General features: G+C 36.6%; 1 protein-coding gene across 2 annotated transcripts in view; it reads right to left on the bottom strand.

The window, feature by feature from the left end:
• Positions 1 to 16,261, bottom strand: part of SEC63 (SEC63 homolog, protein translocation regulator) — a 66,751-nt gene that overhangs the window by 9,882 nt on the left and 40,608 nt on the right. For both annotated transcript variants that reach the window (XM_079779869.1, XM_079779870.1), the window contains 6 exons: positions 15,177 to 15,324; positions 10,903 to 10,985; positions 8,107 to 8,166; positions 7,736 to 7,912; positions 4,256 to 4,411; positions 1,946 to 2,047 (listed from right to left, as the gene is read on the bottom strand). In XM_079779869.1, coding sequence (XP_079635995.1) covers positions 1,946 to 2,047; positions 4,256 to 4,411; positions 7,736 to 7,912; positions 8,107 to 8,166; positions 10,903 to 10,985; positions 15,177 to 15,324 — 726 coding nt within the window. The remainder of the gene's footprint in view (positions 1 to 1,945; positions 2,048 to 4,255; positions 4,412 to 7,735; positions 7,913 to 8,106; positions 8,167 to 10,902; positions 10,986 to 15,176; positions 15,325 to 16,261) is intronic.

Below are 16,261 nucleotides of genomic sequence, written 5' to 3'. Positions count from 1 at the left end.
GAATGTCTAGCATAAAGACTGCAATAAATAAGTTATGATTATTAATGAAGTGAGGTAAAGGCCTCTGTTATTTAGGTAGTGGTGACATTTCACTGTCAGAACATGCATGTAACATAAGAAGCACAGAGATATGTTCAAGAACATGCATTTCTTCTTTACTTCTCCACGTGGAGAATGCCTCTTCCAGGCTACTTATTAAAACGAGACTCATTCCAGAATATTTATTAAGAAGCATGGAAATATCAATCTGTGGCATGGCACCTGTGCCTAAACTCTGATGCACAAGGTGAAAGTGGAAAAGATGCTCTACCCAGAGTTATTTGCATGTTAAATAAAATTATTTTTCTGTTGTGTGTGATTCCCAACCATTCTTAACATATTAAATATAGGAAATGAGTTTCAACAACATGTAAGTCAATTATTAATATAAATCTTTAAGTGGGTAGTGTGGTAGTTAGGGTAGTTGGGTAGATACTTGGGAAGTAGACAGGTAAACATTAGAAAAGTCCTAAATAAATTTTATCTGATAAATGGTACTTTGAGATGTTTAACATGCAGATGCAGATTAAATTGGGAAAAGGTATTTTTACTGCTAAAATGTTCTAAGAAAGTGAATGAATATTTTGCCTGTTAACTAAGCATGGTCTAAAATGAAACTGTTAAAAGGATAAAAATTATGCAGCTTATAGAATCCCATGGTACTTTTAAAAATGAATCACTGAGTGAATTTATTCGCTTGATTTCAGGAGCCTTGTGGTTGGCAGATGACCAGTGCAATGGGAAAAACGCCCCTAACAGATGGGCTAATGTTCAGGACATGCCATGGATCAGCGTGCCCATTAAAATGGAATCCTGGGCTGACGTCTCACCAAGTCACAACAAAAGCCTGTCAGAGCGACTCAATTTATTATTAGGAAAGCCAAATTACTTAGGAATTTGCTTTCAGCAGCCCCCAGCAACTCTGCATTGACATTCTAGAGCAGAAAGCAAAGTTAACCTGAAATCACCTGCCAAACATGAGTGGTAAACCGAAGGTTCTGTGGCAAAGCTGTGAGGCAGTCTGTGGAACAGCTTCCCTGACTGAGGCAACTAGTTCTTGACCTCTAGCCACAGCAGTGAAATGTCAAGCACATCCCATTCATTTGAAAGGCAAATATAGCCTATCAAGGAGATCAAAAGTTGAGCAAGCCAGAAGCACAAAGTAAACAAGGACAAGGGAACAAGCAGCACTGCAATGACCTGTCCGGAGCCAGGGGCTCAGTCATGCTCACAATTACTGACCTTTAGCTGGTCCCACAACTGCCAAAGACTGAGGCAATTACTGGGACCACAGCAAGTCTAGTAGCTCCAGGCGGCCAGTATAGGACTGACAGAGAAAGCCCACGGGAAAAGTTTAAGAACGTTCATCCTATTTAAAACTTGATAGAAGTGAAAGATTCACAATAGCCACATAGTTAGAGCCAAAATTCGCATTTGTATGAGTAGCTGCCTGAACTGCTAATGAGAAATCATCATAAAGCACAACGCTTAGTAATCTGCACACATGCACAGTAAACCACAAAAATTCTTAAAAAGTTAACAATCCTGTTTTTAAATACATAATTCATATAGAGATATATCCTTCATGGTTCAATACCCTGTCAGGGCACATGCCTGGGGTCCGGGTTTGATCCCCAATAGGAGGTGTGCAGGAGGCGGCCGATTGATGATTCTCTCTCATCACTGATGTTTCTCTCTCACTCTCCCTCTCCCTTCCTCTCTCTGTAATCAATAAAAACATATCTTAAAAAAAGAAATATATGCCTCAGAAATGAGGCCTATCAAGAATAGACTGCATTTAGCACATCTGAGCCAGTACCCACCACAGAAGGATAAATGGCAACTGAGAAATATATGAAGAGAAAGTGAATGGAATAAGGAAAACACTAGGCCATGTATAACTCACCTCAGGAAAGTAAAGACTATAAACAGGATGTGTTATCTTTGATTTGGTTTCCAGTAGAGCTCTCTCCTTTCGCTGTATACTTTGTTGTAATTCTTGCCACTCCTAGTAAAATAAAAATTAAATGAAATCAAGTATGTTTTCAATCATTTTGAGGAGTTTTCATCTTATTCTATACTAGAGGCCCGGTGCATGAATTCATGCACGGGTGGTGTCTGGCCACCCGCCCCAATCAGGGCCAAGATCAGGCCGGGTTGGCCGGGGGAGGGGCCATAGGCGGTTGGCTAGCCGGCCTCACCCCCTGGTTGAACTCCTGGTTGAGGGGACAATTTGCATATTAGCCTTTTATTATATAGGACTATTCCTGAAAACGCTAACTACTGCTAAGTTCAGTCAGACCAATCTGATCATTTCCCTGCTCAAAACTTACAACACTACTTTTCATGCATCAAATCTAACCCATTTAGCATGACCACAGTTCCGTTCACAATCTGACCTGGCCCATCTCTACAATCTCCTATCACTGCCTTCCTCCTTGCACTCTTTATTACAGTCATTTCAAACTACCTAGACTTCTCTGAACTCACAAAGCTATTTCACGTCTCCTAAACCCTGTTTCCATTTTTGTTTTCCCCTTTCTCTACCTGGTAAATCCCTACTCGTTATTCTTTCAGGAGCATCTAAAGCCTGAAGTATGAGTCCCTGAATTCCACAAATTTCCCTCTGCTCTCTCCTTGGTGCTATAACTGCACCCTGCCCTAAATGTGCATAATCTCTTTTGCACTCTAATGTTTGTTTACCTGCCTTGCCCACTACCCTACTATCATTCAAGGGCAGAAACTGTTTCACATTTGGCTTTGCCCTCCTATCATCTAATGTAGTGCTTGGAATATGACAGATAATGAATAATTATTTGTTATTTGTGTAATTTTTGTCAATTAAATGAATGTATTTTTGGTCATCTGAAGAGACTCGAATCCTAAGAATCAACTCTTCTAACCCTAATAGACTCAGAAAGGAATATGTAAACTCTTTCTCAAAGCAAGGCTAGGGATAATTTCTTTGCTAAGTTTTAATTTTCTATCAGCTTAATTCCCCAAGTATGGCCCGGCCTGTGTTGTTCAGTGGCTGAGAGTCGACCTGTGTACTAGGGGGTCACAGTTTGATTCCCTGTCAGGGTACATGCTTGAGTTGCAGGCTCGGTCACCAGTGGGGGGTGTGCGGGAGGCAGCCCATCAATGGTTCTCTCATCATTGATGTCTCTGTTTCTCTCTTCTCTCCCTTTCTCTCTGAAATCAATAAAAATATATTTTTTTAAAAAAACAAAAAACAATCATCCTTATTTTTCCCCCACCACTCCCAAGAGCAGGTACATTATTTCCTTTACTTTTACCCTTGCCCTTTATCTTTTGCCTCAGAGGTTATTCAGGGAATCTCTTTTTCTCTCCTAAACCACTTATTTTAGATAAATGGCCAGTCAAAAAGAACAACACAAACATAAAGAAAACAGCAGATCAGTTAGAAATCATTTACAGGGAACTTGTAATGACCATTATGTATCCACCAAATATTCCTTCCTATTGTCCTCCCATAAATCATGGGCAACTTAATGCCATGTCATGAGATTTTGTTTTCTGTTCTCTATAACTTCACAATCTTAATAAATTGCTTAGAAACTCCCCTTTCCTTAATGTCTAATATACCTCTTCAAATAAGGTGGCTTTCTATAAATGTTAGCATTTCCCTTAACCAACCTCTTGACTTTAGAGTTCACAGTAATGTTTCTTTACCCTAAACATTACATTGAACTTCTGAGAGACTCTTCCAAGTAAACTGCTACCTATTTCATAATCCATTTTTCTTTACTCATACTTCCAGTCATCTTCAGCACTGAAAATTGCTTTAAGAGACTGAACTGAAGTCACCTCAGACCCAGATCCTAATCTACTTAGCAATCTAAGCTTTAAGAAAATTAGCCAGCTGGTATGGCTCAGCTGGTTGAGCATCATGCCACAGAAGGTCGCTGGTTCTATTCCCGGTCAGGACACATGCCTGGGTTGCAAGCTCAATCCCCAGTAGGGGGTGTGCAGGAGGCAGCCAAGGTGTTTCTTTCTATCCCTCTCCCTTACTCTCTCTCTGAAATCTTTATAATTCTGACCACTATTCCTCAAATATATTCCTACAAAACAATACAGGATTAGAAAATATACTGGAAGCAAACTGACAAGCAAAGAAGCAAGCAAATAAATAATAACAAAAACCAAAATTATCATCTGAGGTATAATTCCAATTATTTAAACCCCTAAGTCTTACTGCTTCATCATCTTTGTTTTGTTTTTCATCTTGCTCTCTATCAGAGTCTCTGTCACTACCATCCTCTTTTTCACTCTGGGAGTCTCTATTTTCTTCTTCTTCAGAATCACTGCCTTTGTCAGAAACTTCTTCTTCATCTTCCTTTACTGCAGCTTCCTAAAAGGAAAAAGCAAACACAAAAGTCCTGAGTGTCTCAATGATTATATCACTCTGAGTCCCTGAATGTCACTTATTTAAATTAGCTCAAATCACAATTTCACTACTTATGTAGAATTTTAGAGAATTATAAACATTCTTATTTATTAAGTATGTGGGAGTCAGACTGAAAGGCTTTAACATTTGGCTTACCTGTCTATTGTTAGACATTTTATTCATTCTTCATACTTTGTAAAATAAAAATATTTTATTCCTATTTGCAAAGCATACCACCACAATGGCTAAGATGGCTCATACTTCAAAAACATATATTATGCAATATATTTATTTGAAGAGGGGAAATAGGAAGTTTATAGAAAAGTACTGTTTTGGTAGTTCAATATTATCTTCTATAACTGATATAGTATCATGTGGTAAGAAAAGCTAATATCCCAAACAAAATACTTACTAGTCTATTTCAAGAAGCAAAAGAAAGAACAGCAAAATTAAATGCAAAAAAAGTAGAAATAAAACAGATCAGAAATCAATTAAAGAGGAAGCAAATATACAGAAGGGAAACCCAAACAAAACCAAGTTAGTTCTTTGAAAATATTAATGAAATTGATAGGTGGGAAGTGGGGGTGTGCTAGAAGGGGTCAATGGGAAACTATGGGGGATATATGTAATACTTTAAATAATAAAGCTGTTTTTTAAAAAGAAAAGACAAAAAAATTTTTCCTTGGATAATCCATACATGAATAATTCAAATACAGATAAACAAGAGTTGGCAATATATCACAGTGATAATTTTATATTTTTCAGAAAAAAAAAGCAAAGTTCTCTTAAAAATAATAGTAAATAAATAAAATTGATAGGCGTTATTAGGCAAGACTAACTGACCAGAGGGAAAAAAGATAAAGAATACAAATTACCAATATTAGGAATAAGAGACATAACTACAGATCAAAAAGACATTAAAAATAAAGGATATTATTATTATTAGCTTTATGTCAATAAAGTTGATAACTCAAGAAGAAATGGACAAATTCCTTGAAAAACCACTATTTTTTCATAAAAACAGATTTAGGAATCCTAAACAAATATTATCAAATCCAGATAAATATTTTAAAAAGATACTATGTTATGACAAATGAGATTTGTTCCAGTAATGCAATGATGGTTTAAAAATGTTTAACACATCAATATAATTCACCATATTAACAGAAAGGAGAAAAATCATAAAATTGTCTCATTAGATGGAGTTTAAAAAGCATTTAATAAAATTCAGTATCTGTTCATAAAAATTCTCAGCATGGGAAGAATGGGGAACACTTTCTTAAACTGATAAAGAATATCTACAAAAACCCTAGAGCTAACATCACACTTAATAGTGAAATAATGTTTGCTTTCTCCCCGAGATCAATAAGACATGGATAACCAACCATCTTCACGTCTAATCAACATTACACTGAAAGTTCTAGCCAGTATGTTAAGAGAAAAAGAAAGAGCATACAGATTTAAAAAGAAAAAAAAGCTAAACTATTTTTATTTCCAGGTGGCATAATTGTGTACATAGAAAATCTTTTTAAAAACATCTACAAATGGTGAGAATTATTGTCAATTCATCAAGACTCCTTGATATAAGGTCAATATTTAGAAAGCAACTGTATTTCTATACATCAACAATTAAACATTGCAGAATGACATTTTAATGTTATGTGAAGCAATAGCACCAGAAAGCCTCAGATGCATCTGAGTAAATCTAATGAAAAATGTGCTATACCTCTGACACTGGAAGTCACTAAAAAACTGCTGAGAAAAATTAAGGAAGATCCAAATTAATAAAGTTAAACCATGATTAAGAATAAAAAGACTCAATATTGTTAACATGTGAATTCTCCACATATTAAATCATAGGTTCAATGCAATACCAGTCTAAATCCCAGCAGCTTTTTTGTGTGTGTGTGAAAATTGTTTCAGCTGAAAATGCAAAGGATCTAAATAGTCAAGAACATTTTGAAGAAGTGAAGAGTTTGAGGACTTACACTACCATATTTCAAGACTTAACATAAAGCCACCATAATTAATTAATTGATAGTGTGGCACTGGCACAAGAATAAACAAATAACCAATGAAATGATTTGAGAGTCCATAAACAGATCTGCACATACACTGTTACAACCCTTTGTTCTACAACAAATCACCATTGCAATTCAGACAAGAAAGGATGATCTTTTTAACAGATGGTGCTAGAATAACTGGTCCATAATCCCTATCTCACACTACTCACAAAAAATTAAGATGTATCACAGTGCTAAATATAACAAGTAAAATAATAATACTTCTAAAAGAGAACAAAGATATCTCCATGTTCTTGGGATAGGCAGAAATGTCTTAAACAGGACACGAACTAACCATAAAAGACTGATGAAAATAGACTTCATTAAAATTAAGAACTACCAAAAGCTACCATGAAGAGTAAAAAAGGACAAATATCTAGAATATAGAAAGGAATCCTACAAATCCATAAGAAGACAAACAACCCCTAGAAAAAGAGGATATCCAAAATGACCAGTAAGCATATGAACAGGTGCTCATTATCATTAATCAAGTAAATACAAATAAAAACCGCACACAGGGATACTACAACAGATCTACCACAGGTGGTTAAAATTTTTAAAAAGACTGGTAAAGCCAAATACTGGTGAGGATGTGGAAGAACTGGACTCATTATTTGCTGGCAGTAGCATAAAATGGTACAACTTTGGAAGACAGGTTCTTTCAATGAGTTAAAACACACACCAATTTTATGGCCCAGTAATTCCACTGCTAGGTACATATCCAAGAAAAATGAATGTCCACAAAATGAAATGTACAAGAATAAGCATACCACCTTTATTCATAATAAGCAAATATAGAAACAATCCACATGTCTATCAACTACAGAAGAGATAAATTGTAGTATATCCATGCAATGGAATAACACACACACACACATACATACATGAATGAACTACTGCTACACACAATACAAATGAGTATCACAAATATGATGTTAAATCAAAGCAACCAAACATTAAGTCCATTTACATGAAGTTTAAGAATAGGCAAAACTAATCTATGGTAATAATAGAATAGGGGGGAGAGTACGGAGGTGGGTGGAATGGTCACTGATTGAAAATGGGCACAAGGGAGCTTTCTAGGATGGTGGTTAAGGTTTTATATCTTGATCTGGGTTTCAGGAATACATACATATGTAAAATTTCAGGAGTTGCACACATAAGATTTGAACATTTTAGTGTATGTTATACCTCAATAATTATATAATAACAATAATAAACTTACATTCCCAATGACTCCATTTGCTTGCTTTTGTTTCTGTTGCTTTGATTGTGATAAGGGAGGAATAGGTATAGGTTTTTTTTTGACAGTTTTCTTTTTTTTTGATTTAGTGGTTTTCTTGGGTCCTTTACTCTTCTGTTGCCATCCTCCTTTTGTCCTGTTCTTGTTAGTATCGCCTTGCTGTAAATCACATACACACTCAGAAATTATAGCAATAGTTTCATTTGGGAGTCATGGTAATTTTTAAATGGGAATGGCTAAAGTAAAGTTTTCATAAACTGAATGATTCTTCCACAGAAATGTAAATCAGTCAGAAAACTAAACAAAACATTTCTATCACCAGGAAAGAACTGTAAGAAAACTCAAGTTTTTACCACATCTTCTGCTGGCTGTTCCTCTGCAGCACAGATGGACTGCTCCTTTTCAAATACTTCCTAGAGGTAGCGAGAAGAAAAATATAATCTGTCAACCTGCATTCATCTTTCAGATAAGCAAAACAACCTTTCAAAATATATTACCAGTAAGTTTTTAAATTGGTGACATTGGAGAGGGGGGCGAGAACAGGAAAATCAGCAATCACTAAATTATACTTCAGACATTACCTTCTGAAATATCTCACATCTGTCTTGAATATTTTTTGAAAAGTACACTGTACTGAAATTTATAAATGCAATGACTTAAGATATGTAAACTCATTATAAACGAAAAAATATTTTAGTTTAAATTTTCACTTTTATTCTAATAGTAATCAGACATGACTATTTTAATGTTATGAAAATTTGAATATATTATATTATTTTCCAACATGAAAACTTCATGAGACTACTAGAAATATTAGTTTATTCTTTATTGTCAGTGATATTGCTCATTGGGTCTATAACTAAGAGGTGGAACACCAAGAAAATCCACATACCCTAAAGACATCCATCCCCATACTATCCATTTAGAATCAGTGCATTTAGCATTTAAATTCCAGTAAGAATCTACCTGAGAAGATGACAAGTAATGTGGGTTGTGTTTAATAAAGTCCTTGAAATTATTAAAGCTAACAAGTAAAAACAATGACAATTGTTAGACTCTAAACTGTTTGCCTAATTTAGGGGTCTGCTTTTTAAACAAAGTTTATTAGAACACAATCAATGCCCATTTGTGAGTTCAGTAGTTGCTACAGAGACTACATAGGCTCTATCACCAAAAATATTTACTAACTGGACCTTTATAGAAAGATTTGCCAACTTCTTATCTAATTCTATCATCTCTGGTTAATTTCATTTTTTCATCTACTACTGGGTTCTAATAATTACTCTGAGGTACAGTTCACACAAAAACTGAACAATAAATACTTGAGACTTTCCTTCCTCCAAGGCAGATTTGCTTTTTCTTTTACCAATTATTCCAGGTATCAACAGCCCAAGGCCGATATTTTGTTCATTCTCAAGCTGGGAATTCCAAAGTATGTAGGTAGTATAAATTTGGATTCTAAAACCAATCCTGACCACTAGCTTAGTTTCCTCTTCTCCCAGAAGGCACCTCTCATCGAGAATCTGTAACACAAATGCTTCCTTACCACTTGCTACCATAAAATTCACATATTTTGATTTGATATATCCTACTACAAAAGATGATTCTCCTACCAGAGGTTTTAGACAGAGTTTAAATGCAGCAAATGTTTCCTACAGATGCTCACAGACCCCAGAGCAGAACAGGCTAAAATCTACCACTAGTTGAATAAACTGAGTTGAAATACTACAGTTTATTAAAAACAAATTACAACTAAAGTTATAACTTGGGAAGTATCATAAATGTAATAGAAAATGAGAAAAAAAAGATGCAGGAAACATTTAATATGATCAGATTTAATAAAAAAGAATGAGAAAAAATACCAGTGTGTGTGTGTGTGTGTGTGTGTGTGTGTGTGTGTGTACACACACACACACACGCACGCACGCACGCACGCACGCACTGTAAAGGTCCAGATAGTAAATACAAATACAACCAATGAAGAAACATATGAAAAGATATGCACAAGACTGAATTCTGGTCATTGGAAACGGACAAGGGGTTTCCTGAGAGTAGTGAGTGAGAGAAGGGATCTGTGATAAAAACATCACTTAAGCCCTGGCCAGTGTTGCTAAATGGTTAGAATATCAGCCTGCACACCAAGGGGTAGCAGGTTAAATTCCCAGTCAAGGGCATGTACCTGGGTTGCAGGTTTAATCTCTGTCCCTGATCGGGGTGCCTGCAGGAGGCAACCAATAGATGTGTCTCTCTCACATTGCTGTTTCTCTGTCTCTGTCCTCTCTCTCTCTCTCTCTCTCTCTCTCTCTCTCTCTCTCAAAATCAATGGAAAAAATACCCTCGGGTGAGGATTATAAAAAAATACTTTAACTTTATGGATAGTCATGCATTAGGATATCTAAAGGGGTGAGCTTCAAAACTGATACTATCAGAAGGGTAGGATTTTAGGTAATATTCACTTCTTCCTATACTTTTTGCAGTGCCTGAATTTTTTCTCAGACAGCATGAATTTTTCACATTAAAATCGGGTATTTTCATTATAATTTTTAAATTTTTTTATTTAAAAATTTTAAAGGGAGTAAATTCTCTAAAGTAGCAGTCGCCAACCAGTGGTCCGTGGACTACTGGTGGTCCATGAGGTCCGAAAGGTTGGCGACCGCTGGTTTAAGAAAACCTTTGGAGCAGCGGTCGCCAACCAATAGTTCGCGGACCACTAGTGGTCCAATGAGGTCCAAAAGGTTGGCGACCGCTGCTCTAAAGAGTGGACTGAAAAAGAATAGGTGATGAAATTCTCAACAATAATCAATAGTAAACTCTGTATAGCACTTAAAAATTTAAGAATTATACCCATATTACCCTATTATAATGTTTTATAAGGAATTAAACCATCACATGAATAATTAATTTAATTTCCAAAGTTTTGTGTGAAAACTAATATGAAAAACTACGAGTTAATTTAATATTTCAAAACAGCTAACATAACTTGCAAAGTTAGATTTTGCTACTCAATAGTTTTGATTTGAGAATATATAACTTGAAATGAGAAATTAAATGGAAAAACATTACCACATAACTTTTTTTTCTTTTTATTATATTTTTTAGGGTGACATAACACATAACTTAAAGCATAAAAATACAAATAGATTACTTACTGCCATTGTTTGCCTTGTCAATTTAACCAACACTGTAACTAGGGATCCTACTGTGATGTTGTTGCTGTCTTCATCATCCAATACTGTAAGACGAAAGGAAAAATTTGAATAAAAAATAAAAATTAAGCTTTATGTCAATGCAAACAACAAAACTTAAACACCTACCCAAATGAAGTTGATACTTCAGTATTTCAAATGTTATATTTTAAACTTACTCAAAAAAATAATTTGACTGTCTACTTTGTATAAGGCTCCCCAATAGATGCCTTCAATAATGTGCTCATTTAAATCCTTGAACTAGCTCTATGAGGGATTATTGTTACTTCTACTTTAAAGAAGAAACTGAGGTTCAGAAATAAAGTAAAATACCTAAGGTCACATAATGGCTAAACTGGCACTGCCACATTTCAAACCCAGGTTTTTTTAAAACAAAGTATAACGTGAGGACTACCATACCATAGCTTTCTCTCACAGTGATATTAAAAATAGTTATGTTACTCTATTGAATTGTGCAAACCTTGTAGTCACAAGATTTTACCAGTATGATCAGTGCCTGCCTATCAGGATAAATTAAAACTAGTATTATAAGCCACATAAAAAGGATTAATTTTTAAGGGAAGAACTTCAAGATATTTAAAAATATATTTTGCAATTAATTTCTTTTATTTTTTACTAGAGGCCTGGTGCACAAAATTCGTGCATGGAGGGGGGTTGTCCCTCAGCCCAGCCTGTACCCTCTCCAATATGGGATCCCTCTCACAATCCAGGACTGCTGGCTCCCAACTGCTTGCCTGCCTGCCTTCCTGATTGCCCCTAACCGCTTCTGCCTGCCAGCCTCATCACCCCCTAACCACTCTGCTGCCAGCCTGTTTGCCCCCAACTTTCCTCCTCTGCCAGCCTGGTCACCCCTAACTGCCCTCTCCTGCAGGGTTGATCACCTCCAATTGCCCTCCCTTGCAGGCCTGGTCCTTTTCAACTGCCCTCCCTTGCAGGCCGGGTGCCTCCCAACTGCCCTCTCCTGCTGGCCATCTTGTGATGGCCATCTTGTGTCCACATGGGGGCAGGATCTTTACCACATGGGGGCAGTTATATTGTGTGTTGCAGTGATGATCAATCTGCATATTACTCTTTTATTAGATAGGATAGAGGCCTGGTACAGGGGTGGGGGCCAGCTGGTTTGCCCTGAAGGGCATCCTGGATCAGGTGGGGGTTCCCTTGGGGACTGGGGCGGCATGAGCGAGGGGCCTGTGGTGGTTTGCAGGCCAGCCACGCCCCCTGGCAACCCAAGCGCAGGCCCTGGTATCTGGAATTTATTTTCCTTCTACAATTGAAACTTTGTAGCCTGGAGTGGAGCCAAGCCTGGGGCTCCCTCCGAGGCCGGCAGCCATTTCTGTTGGGGTTATAATTGAAACTTTGTTGCCTTAAGCGGGTGGGCCTGGCTAGGGTGTGCGGAAAGCTTTGCTTCGCCTGTTGCCGGCGGCAACCTTGGCCTGCTCTCTCAAGCTCCATCCTGCCGCCATTTGTTTGAATTTGTTTACTTTCTATAATTGAAACTTTATAGCTTGAATGGAGGCTTAGGCCTGGCAAGGGTAGGTGGAAAGCTTGGCTTCCTCTGTTACCTAGGAAACCTTGCTCTCTGTAGCTGTAGCCATCTTGGTTTGGGTTAATTTGCATACTTGCTCTGACTGGATGGTGGGTGTGGCTTGTGGTGTGTCGGAGGTATGGTCAATTTGCATATTTGTCTATTATTAGGTAGGATTTTTTTTTTTTATTGATTTCAGAGAGGAAGGGAGAGGAAGGGAGGGAGGGAGAGATAGAAACATCAATGATGAGAGAGAAACATCCATCAGCTCCCTCCTGCCCAACCCACACTGGGGATCGAGCCCACAACCCGGCATGTGCCCTAACTGGGAATCGAACCATGACCTCCTTGTTCATAGGTCAATGCTCAACCACTGAGCATACCAGCCAGGCTGCAATTAATTTCTTAAAACCATGTTTGCCACACACAGCCCCAAAGTCTAATGACGAAATAAACTTTAATATTAAAATGACATTAAAATAAACTAACAATAAAATTAATATAACTTACCAAACATGATCCTGCATTCAAATGTATTCATTTTTTTTCCTACAGATTTTATCTATAAATGTTTTCTTCACTATGCTTTTCTGCCTCCAGGTTTTTTCTAAGTTTGTCATGTGTATTTTAACAGATTTAGATGAGTACACTCTGTTTTCGTCTGCACTGACACACCACCAGTAGGAAAACAATGGCCTCCAACAACCTTTAACTGCTATCTCCATTACTGGCTGGGCATCAAAAAAGGGTACAATATCCTTTCTTCTGCAAGTCTCCATTACATCAACAAAATCTGGGCTACATATTCATCAAGACTGCAAAGTTGTATGTGCATGAGCACTGCACATGAATCAACAGCTCTAACAGTGTCTACCTGCCATCTGACACTTTAAAGTGAAGAAGAGCTTACTCTATATATCCTCCAGCAATGTGGGAAAAGGGATCCACCATCTCCAGCACTGGATCACACAGATGCCCCTTTCCTGCTTCTGTAATTCTACTCTCCCTCCATTAACTACACTATTCATAATATACATTTGGATAGCATAGTAAAAATATAAATCGTCTATACAAAATACTATGGAATGAAACACAGCATAATGTTCTGCAGTGAGACAGAATAATCGTACCTTACACATCTAATAAAGAATCTCTCCCATTGGCCCATGGAACAGAGAGCCACGGGTTTGATTCCTGGTTAAGGGCATGTACCTCAGCTGCAGGCTCGATCCCCGGCCTGGGTTAAGGTGGATGTGGGAGGCAACCAATCAATGTGTCTCTCTCACATCAATGTTTCTCTCTCTCCCACTCCTCCCTCCCTTTCACTCTCTCTAAAAATCAATGGAAAAGTATCCTTGAGTGAAGATAAAAAAAAAATCTCTCGAACATTCATTTTTTTTTAAGGCAGCATGTACTTTTTACAACCCTTGATTATTATCAAAGAGTATCTCTTCAGTCTCAAACTAGATTAATAGCTTCTAATTAAATTATTATGCTCCTGAATGAAGCTTTATATTTTTAATGTTTGAAAACTCATGGGCCCACAAGGAAATCCTAATACCGCCCCCCCCCCATCAAAGCAGCACCAGTTTTCACTATATGTATCCTATACGCCAGCCAAATTGAAACCAGATTGCAATTTAGCTTCCTTTCTAAAACACCCAATCTTTGAGAGCCTTCTATCTCAATTCCAATTAGAATGTAAACTCAGTAAGGCAGAGGCTTTGTATTACCACTGCTTCCCCAGCACCCAGTAGTGGTGTTATTCAATATTTGTTGAGTGAATATATATACTAAGTCTGTGCCATTCACTTAACACTTACCCCATGATTCCTTATTTTAGCCCATGATTCCTTATTTTAATCCTATGTTTATGACCTATTTCCCCCAATCCTATATAATAAAAGCATAGTATGCAAACTGTCCCCTTGACCGGGAGTTTGTCCCAGGGCCGGCTGGGGGAAGAGAGGGAGTACTGGGCTGGCAGCCAACAGCCGATAGAGACCCTACTAATGCACCAATTTTGTGCACTGGGCCTCTAGTTAGACTATAAGCCCTTTAAAGACAGAAACCATTCCTAATGCATGTTTGTATTCTTGGTCCCACAAGAATGTTACCACAACAGTAGCTTAATAAATGTCAAAGCTCAGAACAATGCCATAATGAAGGAATGAAGCAGATAATCTCTAATTCGGTAATTCCACGATATTATTCAGCTACTGAAATGGGAACAAACAGGGCAATTATGTAGCTGAAATAAACAATCTCTATTTTTTTCACTCCAAACACAGAGGTTAAGTCAAGAAAAACACGTGCAATGTGGCACAGAATATGGTAATTTTCAAGGCTTCATGAACATAAATAAGTTGGGGTTTTAAAATTAATTTTTGAACTAAGCAGCTATGTTTTTCACATTAATGGATACATTTTAAGTTTCTTTCATTACATCTGGAACTCTTTCATTCCCATTACGAGGATAATAAAACTAGGACTCTATTAGTGTTCTCAAAACTATTAAGTGTACATCATTTTCTATCATAGTAAATCTGACAGGTAAATAGGAAATTAGACTCTGTAAGTCTAATTACAAGTTACGTTATTAAATGAAGTGTTTGGAGAATCCTGAGTCAAGCAAACAAGAGCCATTCTAACAAAAGGAAAGCAATATTCCACAAAGAAACCTCCCACTTACCCTGTGATTTTATGTCCATAGTTATATGTGGAAAACTCCCAAGGACAGCCATAACCTCCTCATATTTTTCATCTTCTAGGAAGTGCAATAGATAGTGACGATCTGTTTCTTTTAAACTCACCAAATCCTGAATAGTCTTAATTTTGTACTGAATTTTTTAAAAAAGAAAATAAATCCTAAAGTCATAAAACTTTTCATAAAAGAAAACTATTAGCATGTTAACTAAAACACAATCCAAGAACTTGTAGAAAAATGTTAAGATTATATATACTTCAAAGCAGCAAATAACAGCTTTATAGCATTTCATGGCCTTTTGCTCCAAAGAAATTTAAATTTAGGATTTATTTATTACAGAGTTAATACAGGGTTATATTTTTTAATTAGAAAAAATAAAGTTATAGGGGAAAATTAGTATTCATATAGAATCTTGACCCACAAGAACTACTGTCATTTCATGTGCTCAGTTTTCTGACCTTTATTCAATTTTAATAAGAATATGACTTTATCTCCAAGCATAGCTGTATCCTATGGAATATTCTCATTTTTTGTTATTGCCTAAATATAGCTATCTGTTATTACAGTAATATCTATCTTATCTAAATGGATACTTAGGATAGTGTTCTTTAATTTTCAGGTGTTTAGTGTTAGTTACTAATTTTTATTTTCACAGACATGGATTAGATCACGAGGTATGTGAAATGCCTGCTTTTGGATTCTGAAATCTTCAATTGTAACCTAAAATGTGATCGAATTTATAAGCATAATAACACAATTACTTGAAAGGAGAACTCAAATGCAAAATTTCTAATATACGTTAGTTTTACCTTAATATACTATCAATCTAATATCCATCTTCTGCCTACTTTGTCTAATGCATACAAAGTAATGTTTAAAATGTACAAAATTACGATTTTGTTCAGTATTTTCTTGCGTTTCCTCAAGTTTTTCATTTATCTTAAGATTCATTATCATGTCTTTACTAAAACCATGTTTTCTAAATAAGAATTATCTTGCCCAGCTGGTGTGTCTCAGTGATTTAGCGTTGACTTATGAACCAGGAGTTCATGGTCAGGACACATGCCCAG

This window comes from Cnephaeus nilssonii (assembly GCF_951640355.1).
Source record: "Cnephaeus nilssonii genome assembly, chromosome: 9".
Taxonomy (NCBI): Eukaryota; Metazoa; Chordata; class Mammalia; order Chiroptera; family Vespertilionidae; genus Cnephaeus; species Cnephaeus nilssonii.
Note: the sequence above shows the minus strand (reverse complement) of the source record. Positions and strands in the feature narration are given on the sequence as shown.